The sequence below is a fragment of the Copadichromis virginalis genome, linkage group LG8, assembly GCF_057382275.1.
Source record: "Copadichromis virginalis isolate Kocher_CV1m ecotype Utaka linkage group LG8, C_Virginalis_male_GT1.1, whole genome shotgun sequence".
Lineage (NCBI taxonomy): Eukaryota > Metazoa > Chordata > Actinopteri > Cichliformes > Cichlidae > Copadichromis > Copadichromis virginalis.
The window spans coordinates 31,764,041-31,791,907 of record NC_140625.1 but is presented as its reverse complement, the minus strand read 5'-3'; the positions used below and the strand labels follow the sequence as shown (position 1 = coordinate 31,791,907).

Below are 27,867 nucleotides of genomic sequence, written 5' to 3'. Positions count from 1 at the left end.
CAAAACTCCAGACATCCAGAGGCCCCCAGAACACAAGAGACCATGGAAGACCAACAGAGGGGCAGCCGCGCCACTGTCCCAGAAAGAGCTGAGGAGAGTCCCAGATGAGGGCTCGCCCAGCAGCCGCGCTCCGCCAGGGGAGTTGCAGTGACGCGCCCGTGAGCTCCGCCGGCCCCCAGCTGCGCCTGAGTGACCGAGCCCCAGGCCCCAGGCCCCGACAAGCGGCCGCCAAGGAGTGAGCCGGTGTGTACCCGGACGCCCACCCCCAGACACAAAGAACCACCAACACACCGACACCTGAGGGAGTCCGCCATCGGCAGGGGAAGTGGTGGTGGGTGGAGATAGGCCTCCAAACCTTGGAGGGCCTGAGGTGTCCCCAGAGAGGTGGCGTCTGATACCCAACCTGACATATAGACACAGACATACAGGCACACACAGACACAAACATCCATTCCCACCCTCATGCTCTCATATGCACTTACTCCACACTCAACCAACGTGGAGACAGACATAAAGAGACGCTGTACACACGATCACACTCCCCAAGCGTACTCTACAAACCGGGTCTAGGTACCCTTGCCCCTAGAGGGGGGAATTGCACCCAGACCCACTCACAGTCTGACTGCTGCTCTGAAACATTCGTGTCATACTGATTCTGAAAGTTAAAGATGCTCTGAGAACCTCGACAAAACAGTGAAAAACTGGCATTACTGCTGGTTTATGTTTTAGTAGAGCAGTGATGTCAGGTCAGTTCTTTACCTGCTGTCACTGCAGTGAAATCAGACATTTTATTTTGAAAGGTTACTGGTGGATCCTGGCAACCATCTACAATCTGTTATAAGGCCTCCATTGGAAAATTGTGTATTTGATACTGGAATATGATACCAACATGTAATATGAAGATAACACGGAGTATTTCAGTGACCAAGTAGCATTGGGGTAAAAGTTATTGAACAGTGTTGGAGCAAAGTGAGAAAATTGTGATGGATTCAAATATTCCAGAAGCTCAAATGACTTCATCAAAACATGTTTCAGTCACATTTAATCAACACTAAATGCTCAAGTTTATTGAATATGAATCACTTGTGTTAATTTAACTCAACTGTTTAAGGTCCTGCCAACACAGAACATCTGTGTGTAACCAATGTCCACTGTTGAATGAAGTAAATCCAACATGCACACAGTATGTCATGTATGGATAAACAGGTTACACTGTTAAACTGTGAAAACACACATTAAAAATCTGCAACAGTCTCACGTTTTACTGTAACTGCTTCATATTGTGTGCTGCTGTAGTACAGTTTGAACAGCCTTCATATAGATTTATTTGGTTTAAGTTTCATACAAAACACACAAAATGTTAATGCATCAAATGAACAAAGTACAAATTTGAAAAGTCGTGTGTAAAAGATTTATAGTTATATATTTAATAAATGCCTCTGTGTTTGTTCTGCGGATTTACTGCACAGGACGGATCTTCATGCTGATGGTCTTCAGGGAGTAGTCATGACCTTTCCACTGGTACCAGTCCACACCAACAGCAAAGATAGTACCATCTGCCCCCCAACGATAAACCCCATTAGGGTTTGCATCGTGACAGGCGCTGTACCAGAACGCCCCCAGAAAGGATTTTGCACAGTTCCCTGGCCAGCTGTCCTGGTCTTTGTCAAATGTGGAGAACTTCTGTCCGTTGTGAGTACTCAGGGCATCTCCTGCAGAAACACAGATGAATGAGCCCAACATTACCACTAATCCCAGTCAGACTGGTTAGCAGGTGTACTGGGAGTGTTCTCAGTGGACCACAACCCAGACTGGACTCAAAGCAGGTTCAGCTCCCTGCTGATCCTGTATGTCTCCGCACCACCTGATCTGTGGTGGGATACAGCTCCAACCTTTTTATCTGTTTCCATGGAAACAGTCAGCAGAGCCCTCGGTGAGCGACTCCTGTTTGCACAGCACGAAGGTCACATGATGCTGTGATGACATCATCAGTAAATGGAACAGCTGGAACATCTCTGGAACTAAACTTGTTGGAGGTTTCAAACTAAGCTTAAACGAGGAACCAGATGTAAGACCTGACACTTATTCATCTTTCAGAGTCAGAGCAGAATACTTCCCCACCTGCCCCTCCGTTAATGAATCCGGACACGTGCAGTCTGTATCCATCGGACTCTGGATTGATGGAGAACGAGGAGTAACGGGCAAACGCCACGTTTCCACTGAAGTCCTCCATGTCGACCAGCAGCTCGTACCTTTTCCTCAGAGTGAGGTGGAAGAGACTCTCGAGGCCTATAAACAACCAGAAACATGCACAAGTCTCTGATATGTGAAGCTTCTCTGGTTCAACATGTGTCCACAAAGTCACATCAGAGTTTCAGCTTTGCACTTTGCTCACCGAGCCAGTACTCTCTGGCAGGGTTACCGAAGCCCATCTTGTATTGACTCCAGGGTCTGTAGAAGTTCACCGAGCCGTCCGTCCTCCTCTGGAACACCTGGGGACGAGAAGGTGGGTAACCAGCTGGACATACACGGCATTCAAGATTAGTCAGAACCACAGACAGGTACCACTAACGCCCTGCGACTTTAGTTTGGACATCGTGCAGACAGCTGGGCTGATTCCTTGTAGCCTCCAACAGTGAGTATCTGGAAGCCTGCAGCAGTGCAGCCAGACGCCTGTTTGCAGGTTTTCCCCACACCGCTGCTCCTCTCTGCTTATTACAGAGAAACTCTGGTTTTCTCTCAGATGACAGCAAACAGTACATTCACAGTCTTTTACACACTTTAACTGTTTCTACAGCACTGTATCCTTTCTCCACACACGACCACCTCATGTTCTCCACCATCAGGTCATCATGAGCTGGTTGTGCTCAACACCAGGGTCAGTGCTGTTCCTGTTACTGAGCTGGTCACCGCCCATCCTGCTCCTGCACCACCTGACCTCCTCGTTCCTCAGGAGGAGACATTCAGGGAGACTGCTGTTCACATCAGTTGCCTCAGCTTGTCCTAGTAGGAGTTCCACCTCATTCACCTGCTACCGTAATCATCTGCCTTCCTGTGTACGACCACTGTGATCACCAAAGATGTGGGCTTCACAGGTAATTGGGAAACTTTCTGGAGGAAACCTGGTCTTGTTAGGAGAGACAGTTATGCAGACTGCACGTGTCCATCAAAACAGTGGTTTGCTGCATGTATATTTTAACTTTGCTTTTTATTTCATTTGAGGGAGACCTTCAACTCACGGTGTCTTTTTACAGAGTTCAGAATGTTTTCTTTCATAAATAAAATTCCACCAGCAACTTTGAGCGTTAAAGGTTGCCAACCCCTGCCTTAGGGATGTCATTAGAAGACATAGCATACATTTACACTGCTATGCAGATGACACCCAGCTCTATCTGTCCATGGAGCCAGATAACACACACCAATGAGTTAAACTGCAGGAATGTCTTAAAGACATAAAGACCTGGATGGCCGCTAACTTTCTGCTTCTTAATTCAGATCAAACTGAGGTTATTGTACTCGGCCCTGAAAAGCTTAGAAATATGGTATCTAAGCAGATTCTTACTCTGGATGGCATTACCTTGGCCTCCAGTAACGCTGTGAGGAACCTTGGAGTCATTTTCATTTCATTTTAAGTCATTCCTGTTAAAAGGAAGTTTTTCCTTCCCACTGTCGCCAAAGTGCTGCTCATAGGGGGTCAAATGATTGTTGGGTTTCTCTCTGTATGTATTATTGTACATACAGAGAGTCTACCTTACAATACAAAGCACATTGAAGCGACTGTTGTTGTGATTTGGTTCATAAATAAAACTGAATTTTACACACAAAATGAAAATAAGCTGGGAGTTCAAATACTCACAGTCCAGCGTCCATTTAGTGAGTCCATGTCACAGTACACCTACACACACACACACACACACACACACACACACACACACACACACACACACACACACACACACACACACACACATTAGTGAAACATCTCAGTGTGTAATACTGATATCAGTTTGATTAGAAGTATCAGCAGGAACTGGTTGTAACTGGTCACAGTTTAACCTCCTACTGAGTGCTCAGCTCAGACTTTATAAATAAATTAGTATCATTAAACTGTAAAAGTATTTTATTAAAAACTATTTCATATACATTTCACAGAATATTAAAATATTATTTTAAATACACTGAACAAAAATATAAACACAACTTTTGTTTTGTTTTTGCCCCCATTTTTCATGAACTCAAACTCAAACAATTTTTCTACAGGGTGGGCCATCTATATGGATACAGCGTAATAACATGGGAATTACGTATCGTGTCGGTCTGATACTGACCTAAATCACTGGATCGGATATCGGAGAGAAATAAAAAATGTAATCGATCCATTAAATATCAAAACGTCCCACACGGGTAACTCTGCTCATAACCGTAGCTCGTCGCAGCAGTGTGGTCACGTGATAGAGCAGCTGTGTGTGTTTGTAGCCTCAAACCAGCATTTCATCTCCGAGGAAGTGATCCCAGAGAGAAGTAAAGCAAGTGTGCAAGTCCATCTCTGAGTGTTTGTAAAGCATTCCTGCGTTAAGCTTAAACACCGATATATGGAGCGACTGCATCTCTCGCTCTCTCTCCTGCTGCTACTCCAATCATGAAACTGATCAATGATCAGCTGATCGTCTCTCTTGTTTGTTTTTGTCTCACTTTGCAGCAGAAAGAGGAAACCAGCGGCTGAACAACAGCAGCACGTTTAAGCTTGATCAGCTGTTGTTAGAATTTATTTAATATTACTTTCTACACCAGGATCTTTTTCTACGTAGCTGACGCTGGTAACTGTGCAGGGGCGGATCTAGCAAAGTTTAGCCAGGGGGGCCGATAGGGCATGAACAGGGAAAAGGGGGCACAAAGACATACTTTTCTTTCTTATTCTCATTTAAAATGTCGAGCTTTTAATAAATAATTATCTGAATCTTACACCCAAAGTTTTAATCTGATGTATAGAAGTCCATCACTGCATATAGTAACTATTAAGTCTAATATATATACCCTAGTAAGCTGTAGTACTTTTTCCTTTGGGAAGGTACCATCTGTGCCGTCTAGTGATGTGTCGATCACGAACGAAACGGCTCTTAGAGCCGGGTCTTTGACATGAACGATGAGCAGAGGGGGGAGGGGCGATAATTACACTCAGTAGCACAGGAACAGAGCGGGAGGGAGAGAGAGAGCAGGGACAGCATCGTCACATTAGAAAGGTATAGTAATCATCCACAACTATTTTCAGCTGCAGATGATAAAGGATTCAGAAAGTTTATTCATGCAGGTCCATATGACAGAGAATCTTCTTTTTGTTTTATATTATAATTTATATTTCATTGTGTTGTTGTTTGCTGTGTTTTGTGTTGTTTCACTTTAAATTTGTTTAAAAGGAAAAAGCTGAAAATTTAAATGGTTAAAAGTTGAAATGTGAATAATTGGTTTTTGTATTATGATTTATTTATTACATTTTATGTGGAGTGAATAAATAAAAGTACATTTACGGTGGCCTCTACAGACAAAGCACGTACAAAGCACAACAGAAGTGCTCCAGGATGCTAGGGGGCAGTGTTGAGCTTTTGTTACCTCGGGGCTACACAAGCCAGGAAGTACCAACGACCGGATTTGGTGTGAAGTAACAGGTAAATGAACATATTTTTTAAATTATTTGAATATATATGAGTGCTTTTGTATAAATACATAAACAATACACACATGCTTTCAATTGTGTTTGTTTTTAAACTTGAGTTTGAACTCATACAAAACGCAGCAAGATATTTTAAAAAAACAATTTTATTGATTAAAAAACACTATATCGGATTCATATCAGTATCGGACATAAAAAAGTGGTATCGTGCCATCTCTAGTCCAAACATCTTTAGCTGCTTTAGTGTGACTCTAGGCTAACCTTGATTTGTTAAAGTTAAGCTCTTATTTGTTAAATCCAGTTTCACAGACAGAGTTAAATCTGCGTCACTCTTTGGGACTCCACAGAGTCAATGAGTCTTTATTCTTGTCACCCTCAATTGTTGGATGTTTTTCATTTTATTCCTGTTTTGTAGCCCTTTGAAGAGAAAACTGTTGTGTTGGCTGTCTTACATTTTCTGTTGCGTTGTTCCGGGACAGGAAGTAAGTGTGTTGTTAGTTTAAGAGTTCTGGCTGTAAAACAAACCTCGTCAGGATTAGGATTTTATTAGGATTTTGTGCCATGCCGATACAACTAAACTGGAATTAATTAATGTGTAGTTTTAAAGTGATAAAGTGCTCTCACAGCAGAGCAGACTTTTAAATATTTAAGAACTAATATGACAAAGTGAAACGTGGTAATGTTGTATTACTGCAGTATTATGGGATTATTATACAAACTAAAGCTAGTGTTTAATTTTGGGTGGTTTATCATTATTATATTAATTATGGAATAAAAGTAGAAGTTTGATTATCAGAACCGTATTTGGCCATATTATTAGGCACATGTGAATGTGTTTTGTTTCATATAAAAAACAAGATTTCATGTACATTTAAACTAAAACAAGTATATTTTACTCTATTGTCTCATTAGAATGTAGTTTAATTATGAAAATTCCCATATTTTGACAAGCTAGTGAATTTGTGGTGTAGCTGTAGCTCAGGAGGTGCAGCAGGTCAGTTCCAGTGAGCTCCAGTTTACCTGAACAGCAGACGTGGCTCCGATGGGATAGATGGTGTACACGCCGCTGGGTCGGCTGCTGTCTTCGTTGTAGATGTCGCTGCAGTCCAGCGGGAGCACGAGAGGAGCACAGCTGCTCAGCAGAGGCACCAGGAGGAGGACTGACAGCAGCTGGAACAGACATTCGCATGTTATTCCAGCATCATGTAGAGCTGCTGCTTTTCTGACTGTCACTCAGCAGCAGTGCAAACTCAACCTCAGAGCCAACGTTCTCCGATTTTATGAAAACATGGTGAAGATCAACAATTTAAAGAAAAGAATAAAAAAAGAAGATTTTGATTTTTAATCTAATCAAATATCAAATTACTGGTGAATGTTTCAGATGTTTGAAGTTCTGAGCTCACCTTCATCGTCATCGTTCTGCTGAAATGATCTGATGAAAAACCTCAAGTCTGGGCTTTTTATGTGGAAAGATTAATAATTAACTGATCCGCTCTGTGTGGTTCAACCTGGGTAAGATGACTGTATGTGATTTATAACCCTTATTAGCTCTGACATGGTCCTTGAGGACTTTGACTTATTGTCAAACTTGAGCTTTGAGTTAGATTAATTATTCTGGCACATTAGCACAGCCTCTGGATATCCACTGTCCTTCAGATCAGCCAAAACCCTGTCAGTATGTCGGACAGAAGCAAGAAACATGGGAATAAATTATCAGAATGATTGATCACACACGCAGAGCTTTACAATCTGTAAACACGTTCTAGACCAGAAGATAATGTTTGTGTTTTTCTTCTATCGGTCCAACAAAAACACGTTTGTACTTCCTTGAGCGCTGCTATAAAACTACCACAATCAGCCATAAAGTCAGAATTAGTACTGAGTTACTGACACAAACAGCTCAGACCAGAGTCCTTAAAGAGGGAGTGTGTGGACACTGCAGGTTATTATAGCAGGTTGGTTGGTTGGTTGGTTGATTGATTGATTGATTGATTGATTGATTGATTGATTGATTGATTGGTTGGTTGATTGGTAGTCATTAGTGTATTGTGAATGTGGAACACCAGACTCTTTCCTAAAGCTGAAGCTGTTGTGGTTTGCAGTAACTGGGATTAAAGTGAAAAACACAAATAAACACATGAAGGTCTGAGTGGAAAGTAAACCACTGACAAACAGAAAAACAGCACCCAGAACACGTGTGCTGTCAGGCGCAGGCCTTACTTTCAGTTTCACACTACGTTATCTGTAATGTTTTGTACTGTGTGATAACTGTAAGGGAACAGATCAGTGCATGACTGCAGACCACGTGGGGCTGATGGTCCAGCCTCTGGCCCAGAAACAAACTTCCTGACACGTGCAGTTTGTAGAATCTGGGCCACCCGCAGTGAGAGTTATCATCCCGCCAAAGCGCTGTTATCAGGTGAAGTCATTCCTGGTAATGTTTGTGGGAAACACCTTCATGTACTTTCTGGAAGTCCACGTGTTGTATCGGCAGTCGTGAACAGGAAGCACATCAGAGACAGAGACCGTTTGCTTTAAGCCAAAGCAGCCGGACGACAGCAAGACTCCAGAGGAAGGAGTCATGGATGAATTAAAGCTTTGGGAAGAAACGCAGGAAATAAAAAGGCACTGCAGCAGTTTGAAGCTTGCACACACAAAATCAAGCAAAATGTCAGGGACACAGTAAGGCTGGACAATCAGGACAACAAACTGAAGACAAAAGCACAGAAACTTCAAGAAGCAGAACTGCAGACTGAGTCAGCACAGGGAGAACTGGCAGATTCATGTTTATCATAAAGCACCAAATGACAACAACAGTCACCTGGAGGGGCGTTATACTGCAAGATAAACTCTACAGGAGAAAACCCAACAATCACACGACCCCCAGAGCTGATCAGGGTGGGGCAGCCATCTGTGAAGGCGAGGGGAGGAGGGCAGAAGGAGGCAGGTCAAAGGAATACATACGCCCCTTCCATTAGTACCTACTAGAATCGATTCGGCACGGTTTGCCACAGTTTTCACAGTTTCCCATTAGGTCACAGTATCTGCTACTATTTTAGTACCTGCTCGGCCGGGTTCCAAGTGATCTGAGCAGGTACCAAAATGTGATGTCGTCCGACTGCATGCCACCGATTGGCTGGTCAGTGGCGTCACTCGATGAGTTGTGAGAGCTTCTCATTCAGGAAAATGAAAACTGCCATTTTTGGAACCCGACAACAAAGGAAATAACTCTAAAAACAAAACTGTGGTCCCCGAGTGAGACGAAAAGCCACAGACTGAGCAGCAGGTACATCATCGCCTCAACGTCCACCTTTGTTGTTGTCGTGTTGCATACTAATGATGTCACTGGATTCTCTGAGTCGAGCAGAGTAGGTACTAATGGACACGGGGCTATAATGATGCACGGCTGTGGATCCATCCACAGAAGAGGGGCCTGAAAACTGAAGGCTCTGCCTCCCATTCTACTTCTAAATACTCTAGGAACAACAAGTAGGCCTGCAGAGCGAGAGCGAAGTGCTCTAATAGGGTGATATGGTACTACAAGGTCATTAAGATAAGATGTCTTTACAGCTGAGCTCTTCCTTCATGTGTCTGAGAAGCTGACGTCGGTTGTAATGGCAGTGACTGGCCAGCAGAGGGCGCCGTGCGACAGACCTGTGGTGGACCAGCTGCTCCCTCAGCTCTTTAATGAAGAGTCAGGATGAATAATAAGAACTTGGATATAAAGCACAGAGATTTTACGACATTTTTCTCTTGACTGTTTTCACGGCTTTGGCCTGTAATTCGTCGTGCAGTTCTACCGTCAGGGCATTTGGTGGGTGGAGTCATGCACCAGGTTTTACAATATCAGGCTACTGACAGCTGCACAGTCTCAATAATACAAACTTTAATCTTCAATACAATTTTAGTTGTGAACGTTGGACACTGATGATTGTCTCTGACCCCAGTTGCTCTGTTTATTATTATACAACACAAAGTAAAGTGAAATTTTATTTACTTTATTGTTCAGTTTATTATGTGATTCTGATCAAACGTGTCAACTCGTTCGTATTCTCAGTTTAAAAACACAGCAGCACTCGTTTTTCTTTCACTCAATAAAAAAGCAAAGATGGTAAATGGTCTGTATTTATACAGCGCTTTACTCGTCCCTAAGGACCCAAAGTGCTTTACACATCCACACATCCACACACTGGTGATGGCAGCTACATTGTAGCCACAGCCACCCTGGGGCGCACTGACAGAGGCGAGGCTGCCGGACACTGGCGCCACCGGGCCCTCTGACCACCACCAGTAGGCAACGGGTGAAGTGTCTTGCCCAAGGACACAACGACCGAGACTGTCCAAGCCGGGACTCGAACCGGCAACCTTCCGATTACAAGGAGAACTCCCAACTCTTGAGCCACGATCGCCCCATGACAAAGACAGGGAAGCAGAAAAAAGCTGTGGTAAATGGTAAATGGTAAATGGTGCCGATCCTCTGCCCCTTCCTCACCGTTCCTGAGGTTCGGTCCGGCCTCACGTAGAACAGCTTGAAACAAAGACCTGCAGGACGCAAACGCAACGCCTCGATCAGTGAATCAGTACCAGGATCAGTAACTCTGTTAGTGCTGGCTGCGCGTGATGACCCACCCTGTCCTGACAGGTTGATGCCCTCGTTGATGGCTGCCTTACTGGGGTCGGTGTAGACGGTCAGTTTCCCGTTAAGAGTCACGTCAAACGGAGCGTAGACAGCGGCGCCGTCGCTGCACTTGATGTCCAGCCCTTGGTGGAGTCTGGTCCCCCTGTAACCAGCAGACATCCAGCTGTGAGCAGCTGTGCCACATCGTCCACACCAGCCTTACAACAAAAACGTGATCTCTGAGTACCGTCCGGCTCCGTACTGTCCCTGTCCCCATCTGTCCGACGTCCTCCGGCTGTTGCTCGGGTTACTGCTGCACAGCTGACCGAACTTAACGCCGTCACACACCCACAAAACAGCTGGACACACACAGATTTAGACTTTTATGGACACAGCCTTGGGTTTTCAGTTAGGAGAAAATAAATAACCAGAATTATTGCATATTTATTCAGACCAAATATTTTCATATAAGTTAAAACACTAAAAGATGGTCTTTAAGTAGTTAAACTCAGTTTAGGACAAAAGTCTTCAGATTTTCTCTTTTATTCTAAAGTTTAACATTAATTAAGATTTTTAAGTTAAATAATTTGTAACGGTTCATATCATTACGTTACTAAATTTAATCATTTTATTCCCTTATTATTCAAATGCAAAGTTAAAAAATAAACTCAGATCTTCAAACAATTACAGATAAAAGTTTATGACATTTCTGAATAATCCCAAAACCTCGAGGAAAGTTTGATGTTTGCATTGTGGGGACCTGACGAGTCTCCCTGTCCTCAGTGAGTCCTTAAGAGCAGGTCCCCGTAACACCACAAAGGTAAGTTTATGTTTGTAACGATGAAAATAGTTTTTAAACTTTTTTTTAAGGTAGTTTTTAAAAGAGACTGGAAATACCCTTCCAAATATGATCAGGGATGGACTGCAAAGTGCTGAGTGGACAGTAGTAAAAACCTAACGACATGGGACCTGTAAAGAGGTGGAGGGGAGCTCCCCTAGGCCGAGCAGATCTGCGGGTTTCACTGTGCCATTATGTTATTGTTAGTGCGTAGTATCTTTGTTTGTTTGTTTGTTTTCTTTTTTTTGTTTGTTTGTTTGTGTGTATTGCTAAATTAAAGTACCTTTTTATAAAAGAGCTTATGAGGTTCTCAGTGGCAGAATATAATCTGCAATAAGACGTTATTTTTTAGCAAAGCCAAAGGAAAATAAGAAGGTACAATCTGCACAGAAATGAACATTTGTGAGATATAGAATGAATTTTGATTTTACAAACTTTTCCCTTCCTATTTTTTTCTGTCTCCATATCAAAGCTGAATGATACAGGGCTGGCGGTCCATAAAGATGACTGAGGCTCAAATTTTGTATCTCTATATGTAATCATGGGAAAAGAGGGATTTGTGTTTGGTCTAAACACACCATGAGAGTGAAGCGATGATCATGAGTTGTTTGTTCTAATCTAAAGATTGTTTTTAACAGGTTTATCATCAGTGCAGAGCAGAAAACTCACCCAGTAAAACTACGACGTGTCTCATCTTCAGGTCTTCAGATTTGATTCAGATCCTGAGTTTCTGCTGCTTTTCTCTGTTTTCATAGTCTGAATTGTGGAAACACCAGGAAACAACCACAATCAAATTATTTCACAGGAAAAACATCTTCTTCCTTCTGTGAAGCTGTAAAATCATAATCTGTATTGTCTGAACAAAGTTCAAAGGTCAGAGCTGCCAGTAAGACATTAAAGTCGTGTAAAGTGTGCGGGTGGATGTGCTGCAGGAGGACATGGAGGACAGTTTGGTGCTCGTTACTCAGACTAGACTGAGAACAGTTAACCCTCGAGATAAAACCTTAAAGCTACTGTGAGCAGGTACATGCTAGCTGGCTCACTCTCCTGTCACGCATCATTAGTTACTTACCTTTGCTTGTTACAGTCACCTGGATAACGTGAACTTTAAGGTAAACCAGCCAATTAACCCCTCCATCCATCCAGGTGTGATTTTATTAGCAACAGCATTCATGGCCGCTGCAGGGTAGCATCGCCGCGCTGGGTGAACCTGCCACAGACACGAATCATCACATTGTGATGAATCAGCTGATCTCAGACCAGCGGACTTTTGTTCATCCTTCTCAGGATTCCCTTCATTTTATCAGTGGAGTCACAAAAGAAACCGGATCAGGACAAAACCACGGTCATGTCTGGAGACACCGGAGACACCGGGAACGTTTGCAGTGGTGGGACGAACCTGTCCTTAAACCCTTTGACCTTTAACCTCACTCAAACAGGATGCAGCAGCTTTTGGACACACACATTTATACACAACATAACAGTCAAAGGGCTCAAACTGCTCCAATAATATGTCTGCATACACGACACTGCACAACCCCGCAGCCCACGCGTTGTTAATCAGTCACTGAAATGTGGTTGTGCACGGTCCAAACAGCATGACAAAGTAAAAGGATAGCGATGATTGCTCTGGCTCTTTCACAGCAGGAGGCCTGACACTGTTAACATTAACTGAGGAGGAGCCACACGACCAGCAGTAAGGCGTCCAAAGGGCCGAGTCGCTGCAGTATCCACACAGAGGAGCAGGTTTTAGGGTTTTATTGAACTGCTCGTAATCAGACACAGCCGGCACGTGTCTGTGGAAATGTCACGTTTTGAACTTGGCCCAGTTTTTCTAACTCGTGTTTTTTATCGTGAGCTGACTGAATCACTGATCTAAACCTGGAAAGCCGGATCACAACACCCCGGCTCACATCCTCCAGCGAAGGTGGAGGCCGGTCCTCTTTATTTCTTTACAGCTCTGACTGAGAAACAGAAAGAGCAGCAGACACTGACGTTATCCAGGAAAACACGTTCCTATTGTGCGTACACAGTTTGCAGTAAAGTGCAGTCACACGTGTACAAATGCACACGGATCCAGATGTGAGCTGTCTTTGCAGTTTGCACACATCCAATCCAACTTTATTTATAAAATCGAAGCTAAAGTTCTTTCCAGTAAAACACAGTAACATACACCTCTGTGGAGTGCGCAGGTGCAGAAGGCCTGCCAGGTACGTAGGAGCTCAGCCATTCGAATCTTTAAAAGCAAACATAACATTTTTAAATGAACTCTAAGATAAACAAGCAACAAGTGTTTGTCCCTGTCAGCAGGCGAGCAGCAGCATCCTGGGCCATCTGTAAGCGTCACAGTGAGGCCTGATCACACCGACATAACCTGCATCATTACCTGCATTAGCTGTGTCAACTTTCACTCCAAGCTTGGTGACGCTGGTCTGATGGTGCACACATGGCTCATGCACCAGGTGTTTCACAGGTGATCACACTCAGCGTGCTAATTGGTGGAGGGCTCCACCTGCTGGCCATCTGTCTCAGAGTGATAACACTAAACACACCAGAACATTTGCTGTTGTCTGAAATGTTATTTGTGTGGAAACCAGTGAATTAATGAACTTTGTACATTTGATTATCACGACACATTCAGTTTCTCATCAAACACATTTCGGTCCTTCTGTCTCAGATCTGCCGGTTTTTGAAGAGTTATATTATTTATAATAAATATTTATGTTAAATTTATATTAAATATAAAAGCCTTTAAATTTGTTTGATCTTATTTATCATGAAAAAAGAAAGAATCTGAAATTTGAGACAGACAGAAATATCGGAGGACTTTAAAAAACCACACAGAGTCCAGCAGGCCATTGTTTTCATTTCAATGTGTTTAGTCACAAAAATGGTGAAAATACTGGTTTTATTCAACCTTCATGCTCTATTAAAGAACACCGCAGACGGTCGTGTCTGTCTCAGATCTCTACATATTCCTTTAAAGTTTGGACGTGGTCCCAGTCTTTGTTCTGGTCCCAGTCTTTGTTCTGGTCCTGGTCCCAGTCTTTGTTCTGGTCCCAGTCTTTGTTCTGGTCCTGGTGTATAGCACACCCCTCGGGTGTGACACACACTGGTTGCTGTGGAACACACTGTGGTCTCTCTGGTCTGTCTGACTGGAAATGCTTGTTTGCGTCACCCGACACCTGAGACATCCTCCCTTCAGTCAGCCCCACCCACCCCTGGCCCTGGGGGGAGGTAGGGTGTGGAGAACTAAGCGCTCCCTTCGCAGCAGTACTCTTTGCTGACTCTGCCGTCATCAGGTCCGGGCTGGGGGCCTCAGCGTTCACACAGTGTGGTTAATGATTGAGGGGGGGTGGGGGTGGGGGGGTGTCACTCATTGACCGCAGGAACTTTTAGACCCACAGACAGAATTAGGGTGGCGGGACTTCACTGTCACTCCACTGTCACTCCACTGGGACTCTACTGGGTTCGACTCAGAGGAAGTTGAAGGAGACTTTTAATCTGCTGGAGACAATCTGAGCGTCTTCCTTTCCTTCTTCTGTCCTTCTGCCACCCAGCTTCACCTGGCCGATCTCCACCCCTCATTGGGGGAGGGCTGAGTGCCCCTGGATACCTGATCACCTGCGGTCCAAGCCACACTTTTACCTTTGTTTTGCTGTTGTGAAGCAGCTGACCAGCTTCAGGTTTGCACCAGAAGCTCCAGGGTCAGCCACCGTGGTGAAGCTGCAGCGATGGCTGCTGGAAAGCAGCGGGACAGCCGGGGGGCGCCGCCGGATGGCGGGTGGGGGTGGGTGATTGTTGGATGCTGCTTCATGGTGACGGTGTGCACACGTGCAGTGACCAGGTAACGCACACACGCACATCCATATACTGGTCTTTATAGCTGTGTGAGGACCCTTACAGTCTTGGTGCACAGAGTGAGGGATCGTGGACGTCCACACCAACACTGCACACAGCCGTGTTAGTGTAGCTACAGATGATGGTGTCTGTTAGACTGGCTGTTATATCAGAGTTTACTGATTTGTGCAAACATAAAAGAGACGGGCAAGAATCGCTTCTGTTGTTTTGCATTTTGAGGTCACTTTGGGTTCATTATGGCCCTGATACACCTTTAAAGAGGCACCTGAGCGTGTATGTGGACATGTTTAAAGAGATCAAAACATTTTCAGAGACAAAATCTTCAGTGAAAGAAGAATCAAAGACATGCAGACAACATTCCTGTGACATGACTCAGTAACGAGGACTTCAGGCCAATTAGAGCGATTGCCAAACAGCCTTTAACCATTCAACAGAAGACGGTCCAGAGATCTGCCCTAAAATTAAAACCAGTCTTCTCACTGTGACACAGCAGCATGTTTCTCTTTGTTACACACGCAACAAAAAAGGAACATTGTGTACTACTTTTAAAAAAACCTGCTGGAGAAACATCTGCCAATTACTGAGGTTAATTATAGGGATGGGTCCCGGTATCATGGCACCGGTACTGACATAAACGGTAGTAACCAGACCGAAAAGCAGCGCACATTTATTTTTTTTCCGCCTGAGCTGTGATACACTTTGGATTCTAGCCAATCATTTTACGTTTCTGAGGATAGTAGGCGGGTCCAGGCACGTACGTTCTTTTAGAGCAGAGCTTCAGATTAAAAATGCCCAAGGCAAAGTCTGGCTGTACTTCACAGCAAAAGATGCAAACTCAGCAGCAACAAGTGCTTTAAGCTGATACTGTGATACTGTCAAAGGAGGTAACACCTCCAATCCGATGAAACACCTGGAGACGTATAGCATTTTGTTAAAAGCCGAGAAATGCGCCGTATTTGATAGCTTGCTGCGAGACCTCACACCGAGCGCATCTACTGCGGGTGTGGTGCCTGTTATCTGACCCGGAGTTAGCAACATCCCCCAAAAACACGAAGAGGAGAGTCCTGGCCCCTAGCCCTGCCAGTGTAGCAGAAATGATGAGGATGATGATGCAGCAGCAGCCGTTCTTCTCTGCGTGAGTAGTTTAATGTTGTTCGTGTGTAATTTACGTTGAGTAGGCTAACCACGTTATTACATTAATGCATGTAAGGTGAACTAGCAAACATCATCATAGCTACATGCGGCTGTCTTCTTGTTTGATGGCAGATACTCCCTTCACCCTGGCCAAAAAGGCTAAAATGACCAAAGAAAAAGTGGGAAACAGTTAAACATGAGAGGTTTAGGACAAAGTTTGTGTTTTTTCCATTGTTTAAGCACTGCTTCCATCCAAGAGTGATACCATATATGCCCCATAGCTGCAGAAAAGGCTAACATTGTTATATTTTTACAAAAAACAGCTGAACATGAGAGGTTTTTGGGCAAAGTTTGTGTTCTCCATTCTTTAAGCACCGGTTCGAGCACCGTTTGAGCACCGGCACCGTTTCAAAAGTACCGGTTTGATACTGGTATCGGATAAAACCTAAATGATACCCATCCCTAATTAATTAGTGACGTGGCTGCGTGTGAAAAAGCGTCTGAGGCCTGAAGCTGGGTGGCGTGAAGTAGGGGTTGGCGATATAAACAATATATGATAGAAACGATATAAATTTGGCCAACGACAGAGATTTTGACTATATCGTGATAGCGCATGTTGATGATGTCATCAAGCTGCGCCTGTTTTAGTCGAAAGCGTCGCAGCGGCTAAAACCATTATCATCTGCAAATTATGGCGGGCGACAGTCACAGCAAAGAGGCGAAGCACTTTTGAAATATGGGGAAAGCCAAAAACTGCGCTTCCGTAACATTGATTCATTAATGTTGAATCCTCTCGCAGCTGCTTTGTTCCCATGTTGTTGCCGTATATCAATAACTAACCTCGTATTGTGGATGAATGATCTCAGTTGTTCTCCTGACTGAACTTTGGCCCGTGAAGTTTGGCCCACTGCTGTTTAGTTTTCTGTCTTCATTTATGTTGGAAGTGACAGCAGAGCTGTACGTTTTAATTAGCTTCAGAAATCTCTCAGTCAGAACATGCTATGTCATGTTTAGGTGGAAACTAGCGAGCTAACTTCCTGCTAACTTCTAACTCTGTTACATTTAATAAATCCTGTTTTCATGGATGTTAAACTTAATTGTTACACCTGGTAAAGCAGCAACGCTGATGATTTAATTAAAGATGAAAGAATTTAGACCGTTTTTAACTCTCAGTGTTCGTTTGACTTTGGGACGTGAAGTTGACGGAGTTTTGGACCCAGATTACTCCGCGAAGCTCCTCCCTACGGCAGCTGTAATGCTCTAAACATCCATCAAAACATTTTTAACAGATTTCTGCAGCCAAAATCGGTTCGAGGTCAGTAAGCACAACCAGAAGTCATACATAAGGCACACTCTCGATTTTTGAGAACATTAAAGGATTTTAAGTGTGGAAAACACGTTATACAGAAGAAAAGAATATATCGCGATATATATCGTTACCACACGTGCTTCAAATTATACCGCGATATGGATTTTAGGTCATATCGCCCAGCCCTAGCGTGAAGCTGGGTGGAGTTCAGCACTTAGCCAGAGGATGTGTGGGCCAGAGTTCAACCGCCTCTCAGAATCACTGATTCACAATTCTGCACAGAAGTGAGAGCGCACAGAGAGCTGCTGCAGGTTTGTGGATGGTGTTTGTTGCTGGTACTTAGCATCCAAAGTTTTAAAGAGTATGAGCCTCAAACATGCCTGACGAGGTCTACAGAATTCATCCCTCTGCACAAAAAGATGCGACTTCTGCTCCGCCTCATTCACCATCACATCCACACCATCAGTCTGAACGCCCTGCATTAGGAGCATGCTCAGTAGAAGTAACTTATAATTATATTGGGCACCTGTGGCTTGTTTGTTAGAGTGGGTCATCGGTGGGACATCTCGTTTGAATGAAGTGTGTGAAAACAGACTGAGTAAAAAAGCACTATAAGTACCATCACACCAGCTAGTGCTACGTGTTTATGATGAAGTATTACACTCTGCAGGTCGGGGAATAATAACAGGAAAAACACCTCACAGGTATTTTCAGCACATACAGGGGTGTGTCTACAGGGGGGCATGGGGTGTGCACTATTTTACACTGTAGTTCCTCGTTATTCTGCAGATTAAGATTATTAATAAAATATTTAAGAATATGTTATGTAAGCATGTTTACCGCAGGCCTGCAGAGCACCAGTCAGACCAGGCAGAAACCAGAACACACAGATTCAAAAACACACCGTTTCTCAGCACGTGACACTGATCTGAGAGCAGTCAACATCTAATTATGTGTGTGCGTGTAGCTGGTCTCACTGGGAGATGGGGCTGTGTGTCGGGGTGAACTGGTTTTAATGGGTGGGGGAGGCTGAGCTGGCATTGGCTCCACAGTGCGTGCAGGCTGCTTGTTTCAGGTTCAGTTAATCTTAGTACTCAGATTACTTATTCCTCGTAAGGAGTAAGCTGCGTGACCGGTTTTCCCTCTGAGATCGTCTCCGAACAGCCTCGCCGGTGTTTGCTCACCTTCTACCCTCAGAACGTCGTTCCAAGCTAAAAGCAGAGCTCTCCAGCAGGAGAGCGTCTTTGTATGTGAAGGACACGTGCAGCTCAAAGACTCTGGAGCTCTGCTGCTCGCTCTGCGCTCGGGGGATTTACAGCCCCACACCCCCTACACCAAACACCTGCACCGCTGCACCACCAGCCGCATCTGTGATGTTGTCGTTAAAGACTCCGCCCCCTGAGGACGGCAGAGCGGTTGACATTTCAGAAACGCCCTGACACTGCTGTCAGCCAAAGGAAACCTGCTTCCATCCAGTAATTAGTGACACTCAGCTGTGCTTCCCGGGTGGACGCGTCTGACGGAGGAGTCCTCGGTGCCCGCAGTGACCGGATCGTCTATGCTATTCCTTTCTTCCAAACAGGAAGTTTACCGGAGGCGCCGGGTCCGCCCTGCTGCGGCCTGGCCCCCGGGGCTGAATGGGTTAAACACAGAGACACGCGGCCTCCTCCTGTGACCTTTGACCCACATTTCCTGCTCCGACCGGAGACCGGCGCGACTGCTGCTGCAGCTGGAAAACTTCTCAGAAACATAAGATAAGATAAGATAACCTTTATTAGTCCCACACGTGGGAAATTTGTTTTGTCACAGCAGGAAGTGGACAGTGCAAAAGTTATGACGCAAAAATTAGAATACAATAAGAATAAATACAGTACACAGCTGTACAGAATAGAATAAAATAATATACTATATACAGTAGAATAAAATAGAATAAAAATATACAATAAGATAAAAATAGAATACGAATGCTATATACAACTGAGTAAAAATACAACGATGCCAGAAAAGATTATTGCACTTAGTGTTATTGCACATGTGTGGATGTGTGTGTTTGTTCAGTTAAAGTCTTTGTTGTGGAACATGAACATGTGTTCAAAGCTCCGCCTCCCCTCCATCAGCTCGCTGTGAAAGAGTGTGTTTGTGCGTCTGTGCGTGTGTTATGTCCTCACAGTGAGGCGAGAGAGCAGGCCCGTCCCCCATGTTTCTCACTGCAGTTATACAACGACACATTAATCCTGAAGTTATGTGTGACTGGCACACGTTACATAACACACACACACGCCTGCCCTGACTATGCTTTGTTTACAGGAAGTGCCGCCTTAAACCCTCCCTACTTCCTGTTCTGACTCTAATCAGCATTAGGGAGAATGCACGTTGAAGACTTAACTTTACGTCCATCTTTATGTACAGTCTGTTTTGGGGGGAGAACTACAATTCCCAAGATGCATTTAGGCAAGAAACATCCAATCAGTGAGCTACAAATCTTTGTGTGCAGCACTTTGACTGCCTGTCTGTGAAAAGCGCTTAATAAATAAACTTACTTACTTACAAAGTCAGCTGACTGCAAAAGATGAAGAAATTCTATTTAAATCTGAGCAGCAGCAAAGAATGATGGGTACTGTAGTGCACTGAAACTTTTTTCAGGGACAGTCATGGTGTGTCTTTGCAGCCGAGCGTCAAAGGTGGGGGCAGTGTTAACCCTCTCTTGTGTCTGCAGGTGTGTCTCCATCTTCTTCGTGGAGTTCCAGGCTCACTTCGGGGCCGACTACGCCGCCACCGCCTGGATCCACAGCCTGCTGGACTGCAGCACCATGCTGTGTGGTGAGTACCGCCAATCAGACATCACAGAGTGGTTCTTGTGGTCACGTGAGGCTGAGCGTGTCTGTATGTGCAGCTCCCGTCGGCAGCCTGGTGGGGAGCCGCTGCTCCAGCCGGGCGGCGGTGGTGGCGGGGGGCCTTCTGGCCTCCTGCGGCCTCCTGCTCAGCTCCTTCGCCACCAGCCTGGAGATGCTTTACTTCAGCGCCGGGATCCTGACAGGTCAGACTCAGACATGTCCTCCCCATCTTACAGCGGCGTGCTCTTTATCATGCTGACACGTAAAATCTGTCCGCAGGTCTGGGCTTCGCCCTGTGCTACACCCCCGCCATCGCCCTGGTGGGCTGTTACTTCCAGCGGAGGAAGGCGCTGGCGTACGGTGTCGCCATGTCGGGCAGCGGGATCGGGACCTTCGTGCTGGCTCCGGTGGTGCAGATGCTCATCGAGTTGTACTCGTGGAGGGGGGCACTGCTCGTCCTCAGCGCCTTCGTTGCAAACCTGTGCGTCTGTGGAGCGCTGCTCCGACCAATAGCACTGCAGGAGGAGCAGTGTGGTAGGTGTTCTCATCAATCACATGTTCCCTCAGCGGGCCAATCAGAATCAGACTCACCTGTGCGTTCTGGTGCAGGTGACATCTCACAGCAGGACGTGGAGAAACCTCCCAAAGACTCTGTGGACCTCCTAGCTCCGCCTCCTCCACCTGAAAGCTCCGCCCCCAGGCTGAGGAGGATGTGGCGCCTCCTGTCCTGTGGGGAGTACCGCTTCCTGCTGCTGCCTGACTTTCTGGGTCTGGCCGTGTCCTTCCTGTTTCTGGCCAGCGGCTGCAGCCTCCCCTTCGTTTACCTGGTGCCCTACGCCCTGAGTGCCGGCATCAGCCACCAGCACGCCGCCTTCCTCATGTCCATCCTGGGGGTCATCGACATCGTGGGGAACATCACCTTCGGTTGGCTGACGGACAGAAGGTAAGGCGAGTGTGCGCGAGGACGAACACTGACGCTGGCCTGTTCCACACGTTACAGCCTCGTTCCAGAGGGGAAGCGCGAGTACGTTTATTAGCCTTCCTGTGACTCTCGGGGCTCAGCGCAGGTGCTTCCTGCTTCCACTGCTCTGGACCTCAGACTAGGGTGAAGGTTCATCCTCCACCAGGTCATTGTCCTGGTGGAGGATGAACTCCGTCCACACGTGACGCTTAAAGACCTGAGGCTGTACTTGCTGCCAAAGGTGCTTCAACTAGGTGCTTTGGGGTTCCTGTAGCTCAGGAGGTAGAGCAGGTCACCGATCAGAAGGTCGGTGGTTCGATCCCTGGCATGCCAAGTATTCTTGGGCAAGATACTGACCCCAGGTTGCTCTCGGAGTGTGGATGTAGTTGGAAAGTGCTTGTGTGAATGGCAGTGATTGGGTGACTGAGCGCTCCGAGTACTCCGCGTGAGTAGAAAAGTGTTAAATGAGAATCAGTCCATTTACCTGACCCAAGCTGCGAGTCGTCTCCTCCATGTTCGATTTTACTTCATCTTTGATACGTTTGCGAGAATTCAAAGCACACGTCCGGCGTGTCGCTCTGTGTTTAGGATTTTGACCTTTATTGGTGCTGCTCGGCGCCTTCGAGCTCGTGCAGGCGTGACTTCAGCATCACAGCGAGCGTCACGATGTTTGCAGGTGATAGCGATGGAGACGCCCACTCGACTTTGCAGCAGAACGCTTTCTTTTTAAAGGGACAGTTCACACAAACATGGCTGACATTTGAGTGCTGATGCCGTCGGGCGTCCTGTTTGTCTCTCAGGTGTTTGAAGCCGCACCGCCTGGCCTGTTACGTCTTCTCGGTGGGGATGGAGGGTCTCTGCTGCCTCTTCACGCCATTACTTTGTTCGTTCCCGCTCCTCGTGCCCTTTGCCATGCTCTACGGCTACTTCGACGGCGCCTACGTGGCTCTGATCCCAGTGGTGACGTCTGATGTGGTCGGAACTACGTATCTGTCCTCAGCTCTGGGCGTTGTCTACTTCCTCCACGCCATACCTTACCTGGTCAGCCCGCCCATTGGAGGTGAGGGAAACAGCTCCACCCTCCTGCTTCATCCATCTTTAAAAGAGAAAAAACTTTAAATCCACCTAAATTTTAAATATGTGTTTAAAGACCGTGCGTCTAATTGTCCTCACAAACGTCATTGGATATTTGAAATCGGATGACATCACTCTGACATCGCCTGCTGATGATGTCACACCTGAAACTCTTCTTCTCTTTCTGCAGGCTGGCTGGTTGATGTTACAGGAAGTTACACAGCCACTTTCCTCCTCAGCGGTGCCGCTCTGCTGGCCAGCGCGGTCATTCTTTCCGCCGTCACTGGAATTCGCCATTGCCACCATCGATCAGATTCGGTGCTGCTGCAATCTTCTGAAAACTGTCATCAGGGAACCCGAGCCCCTCCACCTCAGCCTGTCTGACCAATCAGGTGGTTTCGTCACCTTCAACAGGAAGGTGTTACCTCACAGCCCTCAGGCTGCGTTCGCTCTGCAGGTCTTGATGCTCAGTTCAGATTTTTTGATCAAATCTGATTGTTTTGTCTGCTCGTTCACACTACAAATAAAATGCGACAGCAAACGCGCTCTAGTGTGAACGCGTGCGCAAAAGAAGACGCCACACACAACGCGCTCTGTTTACACCCAGACCAAACAGTATGTGTGACTGATGGCCTTAATGTAAAGACTTGTTTCCGACCTTACGTTTCCCAATTTTCCTTTAAGTTGTAAAGTTGTTTGGTTATTTACATTTGGCCAAACAATGATCCTTATTGCTGTTGTTTCTCCAACATTGTCTTCCCAGCAGTTTCACTGGATGGTCAGGAAGCGTTCGCCATGTCTTCTCCGGCGCTGATAATTGGCGTCTGTCTCGTGTCAGTGACGTAAAAGACGGATTTAATGCGACGTGACCATCAAACAGCAGCTTTCTAAAACATCAGATATGTATCGGACTCAGGACCACATACGAGAGTGACCCAGATCGGATGTGAAGATATCGGATTTGTGCCGTTCACACTGTCACACCATGATCGGATAGATGGTCGCACAGGGTCAGAAAAGTCAGATTTGATGCTTTCGCCTGCAGCGTGAACGCAGCCTACCAATCAGATTCCTCGACACCAAAACCAAGCAGACGGCTAAACAGGCTGACAGGTGTCAATCAAACGATGACTTCACAGGAAGTGAAATCTTTTTAGTCTGCTGAAAATGAAAACGAATGATTTTGTTTTAATGTTGAAGAAACTCACAGCTTCCTGTCTGAGCTGCCTCATTATGTGTGAGAGAGTGTGTGAATGGACCAGAATCATCTTCAGGTGTAACTCAGGTTACCTGTACCTGAGACAGGTACTGGTAGATGTCAGCGTGTGAGCAGCGGGGCTGAAAACGCTGCTGATTGGTGGAGAGCGTGATGTCACAGTCTGAGTGATGCTGATGTTTGTAACGTGTTACAGGAAAATAAAAGCTTTGCCTCAGTTTGTGCCTCCTGCGTTTTCTTCATGGATCAGCTGGAGCTCTGCGGTCGTCCAGCTCACGTTAGCTTTACCCTGAAATAAACAGCGAGGACAACTTTGCTCCGCCCTCCTCCACCCAGCAGGTCAGCCAGCGCAAGGAGAAGCTGCTGGTGTCAGAGCTTGAGCTGAGGAATCAGCAGCTTCATCCTGATTCTGCGGCTCACCTCGAGTCCTCGCTGCCAGCAGAGGTGATGTCATTGAAGGAGCCCCAGGTGGCTCAGGTAAGACCTCTGAAGCCACTTTATCTGACACGCCCACCCCGACACGTCAGCGTGAACACGTCAGCGTGAACACGTCAGCAGCGACTCAGAGGTCAGCGTGTTGCCCAGGGACAGAGTGGAGCAACCTTCGGCTCCGTCTCCTGAGCTACAGCCGCCTCAGGTACTCCCTCAAACACTGGAGTCTGAACCTTCATGTGACATCTCCACATTTCAGCACCAGACAGGAAGTGAAGTCACACACTGAGGAAGCTACAGTAAAACTTTATTTACAGCATGAATCCCTTTGAGGCACTGCAGACAGACTCAGAGCTCGAGCACAAACGTACCGAGGAGGCGCCCCGGCCTCCGCCCGCTGCAGGGACGGACCGAACACCGCTCACCGAGACATTTACTTTGTCTTTATGTCGACGACCTCACGTGAGTGCGGCTGAAAGAAGCTTCACCTGGACATGATTCAGCTCACCTTTATTTACATCACAGCAGTCACAGAGATCCACCTTAAACAATTCCACCTTAAATTTAAAGCCTCACAAAGGTGAACTGGTGGGTTTCTGTTTTTTTTAAAGGTCCAAACATTAAAAACAAACAAACAAACAAACTGATGACAGATGAAGAACGCCGCACATTAAAGATCAATCATGATGTCACTTCCTGCAGGTTTGAGAGCGTAGCTTCCTCTTCATGATGCTGTGGTCGCTCTCCCGATCCTCCGCCGCTGCTCCGGGCGTCTGACGGGACAAACAAAGACGCATTCATATTTAGAAACAAACAGCCGACTCTGCTTCGTGCCTCAGAGTCAGACTCCGTCTCACCGTGTGTGGCGAGTCCACCATCGGCGCCCACGGGTCCATATTGTAAAGCTTCCTGCGGCCTCGCCGGGGTTTGGTTGCCACGGTTACCGCCTCCTTCTCCACCGAGCTTATGTTTTTATCTGCAGAGAGGACGGGACGGTGAGTTCGCTCTGGAGCCGCAGGGCCTGACGAGCCTGTTAGAAACACTTCAGCTAAACTTTCTGTTGTAACATAAAATCAGACACGGTGGCAGCTCAGCGCTGCCCCCTGCTGGCGCTGGGTGGTCGAGGTGTGGCTGACCTTTGCTGCCCAGGACGCACGGTGAGGTGTGGATCGCCTCTTCAATCTTCTGCAGAGCGCATCCTCTCTCCTGCACCACAGAAGAAGAAGGAGGTTTAAGGTGAGGGCTCTGAGGACGCGTGAGTTCATCTACCTGTCGGCTGGGACGGCTCACCTGAACGCAACGGGCGTTTCCCCTCGGTTTGTTCCTCTTGTTTTCACTGTGCACCAAAACCTGAAACACAACAGCACACACATGTCAGAGCGCCTGAGACACACACAAACAAACACACTCTGGGAGGCGGCTCCACCCTCTGGTGATTTATACGAAAGGAAAGAAGAAGAACGGAGCGTCAGCTTGTCGAGGTGATGCTGGTGGCGGCACCTGTCGTTCAGGAGAATACTGTGGCGGCTTCCTGCTGTATAACGGATAGACTGAGTATACCGGCGCCCTTAGACTCCTCCGTGCTGAGAAGGCTGCTGGCGGCGAGAACCTGCCAGTCTGGCACAGTGAGGCGAGATGAGGCCGCGCTTCAGAAGACGATAAAAGTCTAACACGTGGTGATTTTAACCCGGGATGCAGTGACGGGTTAAAATCTTAATTATTCACACAACCACAGCGATAGGCTTAAATAGGCTCCGCCCTACCTCCAGCTCGCAGCTCTTCCTCTTCCTCCCCGTGGTTCTGGGAGTTTTCTTCCTGGCGGCCATGTTGGACCTAAGAGGAGAGTCTCGAAGGTCCTGAAAGAAAAGTAAAAACATAAAGCAGAACGCTCCTTCGTGAAAACCCGTCGGCATTTCTTCTTCTCTTGTACTTTTTGAGGCTGACTTACCTGAGTGTCTCTCTGCTTCATCACTGCCTCACACTCCCCACTCTTCATCCTCTTGCCCCCCCCATCCTCCTCCTCCTGTCTCCTCTCCTGCAGTTTCTGGATCTCCTTCTTCAGCTCTTCCACCAGAGGCAGCGTCTCCTCCTCCTCCCTCCTCTGCAGCTCTGACAGGAAAAACAGGTCGGAATCAAACCAAAGACTCACAAACGCACACACACAGACACACACACACAGACACACACGCACACACAGACACACAGACACACGCACACACAGACACAGACACACACACACACAGACACACACACACGCACACACAGACACACACAGACACACACACAGACACACACAGACACACACACACAGACAGACAGTGCCGGACACACACACACACACACACACACACACACACACACACGCACAGACACAGACACACACAGACACAGACACACACACACACAGACACACACACACGCACACACAGACACACACAGACACACACACACAGACAGACAGTGCCGGACACACACACACACACACACACACACACACACACACACGCACAGACACACACACACGCACAGACACAGACACACACACACACACACACACGCACAGACACACACACACACACGCGCACACAGACACACACAGACACACACACGCACAGACACACACACACACACAGACACACACACACACACACAGACACACACACGCACAGACACACACACACACACAGACACAGACACACACGCGCACAGTGTGCCCTGACGTGAGCGTTAACAGGAAACAGTTTTCAGGTAAACAATCAGAGCGCGTTACCTCGACTGAGCGTCTCCACCTGTTGGCGGCTTTCTTCCAGACCTTTCTCCTTCTCATCCAAGACTCGCTGCAGCTCTGACACACAAACAACATCATCAGCCAATCAGCTGAGAGCAGCAGCCAGCTGACCGTCCCCTTCGGCTCATCTGATTGGTTACTTACCTCCCACCTCCATCTCCCGCTGCCTCCTCCTCTCCTCGCTGTCCTGAAATGCTGCTTGTAGGGCGTCGCCTTCTGAATCGAGCTCCGCCCTCAGGCTCTCCAGCTGGTGGGAGAATTCTGCTCTCTGATTGGCCAGCTCCTCTCTGAGCTCAGCGCACCTGTTCTCACTGCAGGAGGAGAAGAAGAGTTTCAACCTCTGTTTATGGATCGATAAAACCTGATTGGTGGCAATATCGATCACCTGAGCGTAAGCTCCGCCTCCAGCCGCCGCTTGTCTGTCTGCAGCTCTTCGATCTGTTGGGATTTCTGAGCAGAGCGCTGGAGCGCCGCCTCGCTCTCCTTCTTCAGCTCCTCCATGGCGGCGTGGAAAACGCTGCTGCTCTGCCCCTCCTCCTCCTGAACACATCAGCCAGTGAGTCATCATGAACACGATCCAGGATCAACCAACCGGCTTTCACAAAAAAAGAGAACCTTCACTTCCTGTCGAAGGTGCTCCAGTTCCTGTGTCAGACTGCTGATGGAGTTGTTCTTCTCCTCTGACTGGTGCTCCAGGTCGTGGAGGCGGGTCTTTGTGGCTTTGAACTGCTCTGATAGGCTGTCGGATCTGTCAGTCTGCTGTTTGAGCTGCACCTGCAGGCTGGTCACCTGGAGGGATGCAAAGACCGTCAGCAGAAGAAGAAGCAGCAGAAAAAGAAGGAGGAGGAAAAGGAGAAGAAGAAGACCTCCGTCTGCAGCTGGAAGATCCCGTTCACCAGAGCTTTGTTCTCCTTCTGCAGTCTGGACGCCTCCCTCTGCTCCGCCTCCAGAGACACCAACACAGTGTCACAGTTTGGACACTCGTCCAGGTCTACAGCAGGACAGAAAGGGGAGGAGTCAGGAGAGGCGACAAAGTGAGATAAGTTCAGTGTTTCTCTGTGATGAACAAAAGTACGTGGACGTGTGTGCTGCATATGCTGATGTTCCCGTCTACATACTTTTGAGCGCCAGCAG

General features: G+C 46.8%; 4 protein-coding genes across 8 annotated transcripts in view; 1 reads left to right on the top strand and 3 right to left on the bottom strand.

Annotated features, from left to right (window-relative positions):
* Positions 1-614: 614 nt before the first annotated feature.
* On the bottom strand, positions 615-7,130 carry LOC146704084 (microfibril-associated glycoprotein 4-like). Its single transcript, XM_085467141.1, has 6 exons — positions 7,072-7,130; positions 6,689-6,838; positions 3,857-3,895; positions 2,396-2,492; positions 2,122-2,289; positions 615-1,712 (listed from the first exon to the last, which is right to left on the bottom strand). Exons 1-6 carry the CDS (start codon positions 7,081-7,083, stop codon positions 1,459-1,461), a joined length of 720 nt encoding a protein of 239 aa, XP_085323267.1. The 5' UTR covers positions 7,084-7,130; the 3' UTR covers positions 615-1,458.
* A 2,895-nt stretch (positions 7,131-10,025) lies between these two features.
* On the bottom strand, positions 10,026-10,661 carry LOC146704083 (leukocyte cell-derived chemotaxin-2-like; the record flags this gene model as incomplete). The annotated part of the gene is made up of 3 exons (XM_085467182.1): positions 10,026-10,210; positions 10,298-10,449; positions 10,534-10,661. Coding segments are annotated over 3 exons (450 nt in total), but the record flags the coding sequence as incomplete, so codon positions are not given.
* A 3,816-nt stretch (positions 10,662-14,477) lies between these two features.
* slc16a12b (solute carrier family 16 member 12b) lies at positions 14,478-23,730 on the top strand. The gene is made up of 7 exons (XM_085467140.1): positions 14,478-14,971; positions 20,145-20,248; positions 20,322-20,465; positions 20,542-20,796; positions 20,872-21,205; positions 22,024-22,283; positions 22,488-23,730. The coding sequence occupies exons 1-7, from the start codon at positions 14,859-14,861 to the stop codon at positions 22,679-22,681; spliced, it is 1,404 nt and encodes a 467-aa protein (XP_085323266.1). The 5' UTR covers positions 14,478-14,858; the 3' UTR covers positions 22,682-23,730.
* A 708-nt stretch (positions 23,731-24,438) lies between these two features.
* LOC146704081 (kinesin-like protein KIF20B) overlaps positions 24,439-27,867 on the bottom strand; it is a 17,429-nt gene continuing 14,000 nt past the window's right edge. For 3 of the 5 annotated variants that reach the window (XM_085467131.1, XM_085467130.1, XM_085467132.1), the window contains exons 21-32: positions 27,852-27,867; positions 27,600-27,724; positions 27,349-27,522; positions 27,119-27,273; positions 26,878-27,044; positions 26,716-26,790; positions 25,894-26,054; positions 25,709-25,801; positions 25,236-25,295; positions 25,082-25,151; positions 24,803-24,975; positions 24,439-24,718 (exon numbers count right to left, since the gene is read on the bottom strand). The exon at positions 27,852-27,867 is cut by the window's right edge and continues 185 nt beyond it. In XM_085467131.1, coding sequence (XP_085323257.1) covers positions 24,635-24,718; positions 24,803-24,975; positions 25,082-25,151; positions 25,236-25,295; positions 25,709-25,801; positions 25,894-26,054; positions 26,716-26,790; positions 26,878-27,044; positions 27,119-27,273; positions 27,349-27,522; positions 27,600-27,724; positions 27,852-27,867 — 1,353 coding nt within the window. In that variant the 3' untranslated portion in view covers positions 24,439-24,634. The remainder of the gene's footprint in view (positions 24,719-24,802; positions 24,976-25,081; positions 25,152-25,235; positions 25,296-25,708; positions 25,802-25,893; positions 26,055-26,715; positions 26,791-26,877; positions 27,045-27,118; positions 27,274-27,348; positions 27,523-27,599; positions 27,725-27,851) is intronic. The other 2 variants (XM_085467133.1, XM_085467134.1) reach the window with 1 other exon arrangement.

Coding starts and splice junctions, on each gene's coding strand:
- slc16a12b (XM_085467140.1), top strand. CDS start 14,859: ATGGCTGCTGGAAAGCAGCGGGACAGCCGGGGGGCGCCGCCGGATGGC. Junction 14,972..20,144: donor TGCACACGTGCAGTGACCAG/GTAACGCACACA, acceptor TTGTGTCTGCAG/GTGTGTCTCCATCTTCTTCG. Junction 20,249..20,321: donor CTGCAGCACCATGCTGTGTG/GTGAGTACCGCC, acceptor CTGTATGTGCAG/CTCCCGTCGGCAGCCTGGTG.
- LOC146704084 (XM_085467141.1), bottom strand. Junction 2,493..3,856: donor CACTAAATGGACGCTGGACT/GTGAGTATTTGA, acceptor TCTCGTCCCCAG/GTGTTCCAGAGGAGGACGGA. Junction 1,713..2,121: donor ATTCATTAACGGAGGGGCAG/GTGGGGAAGTAT, acceptor GTGTTTCTGCAG/GAGATGCCCTGAGTACTCAC.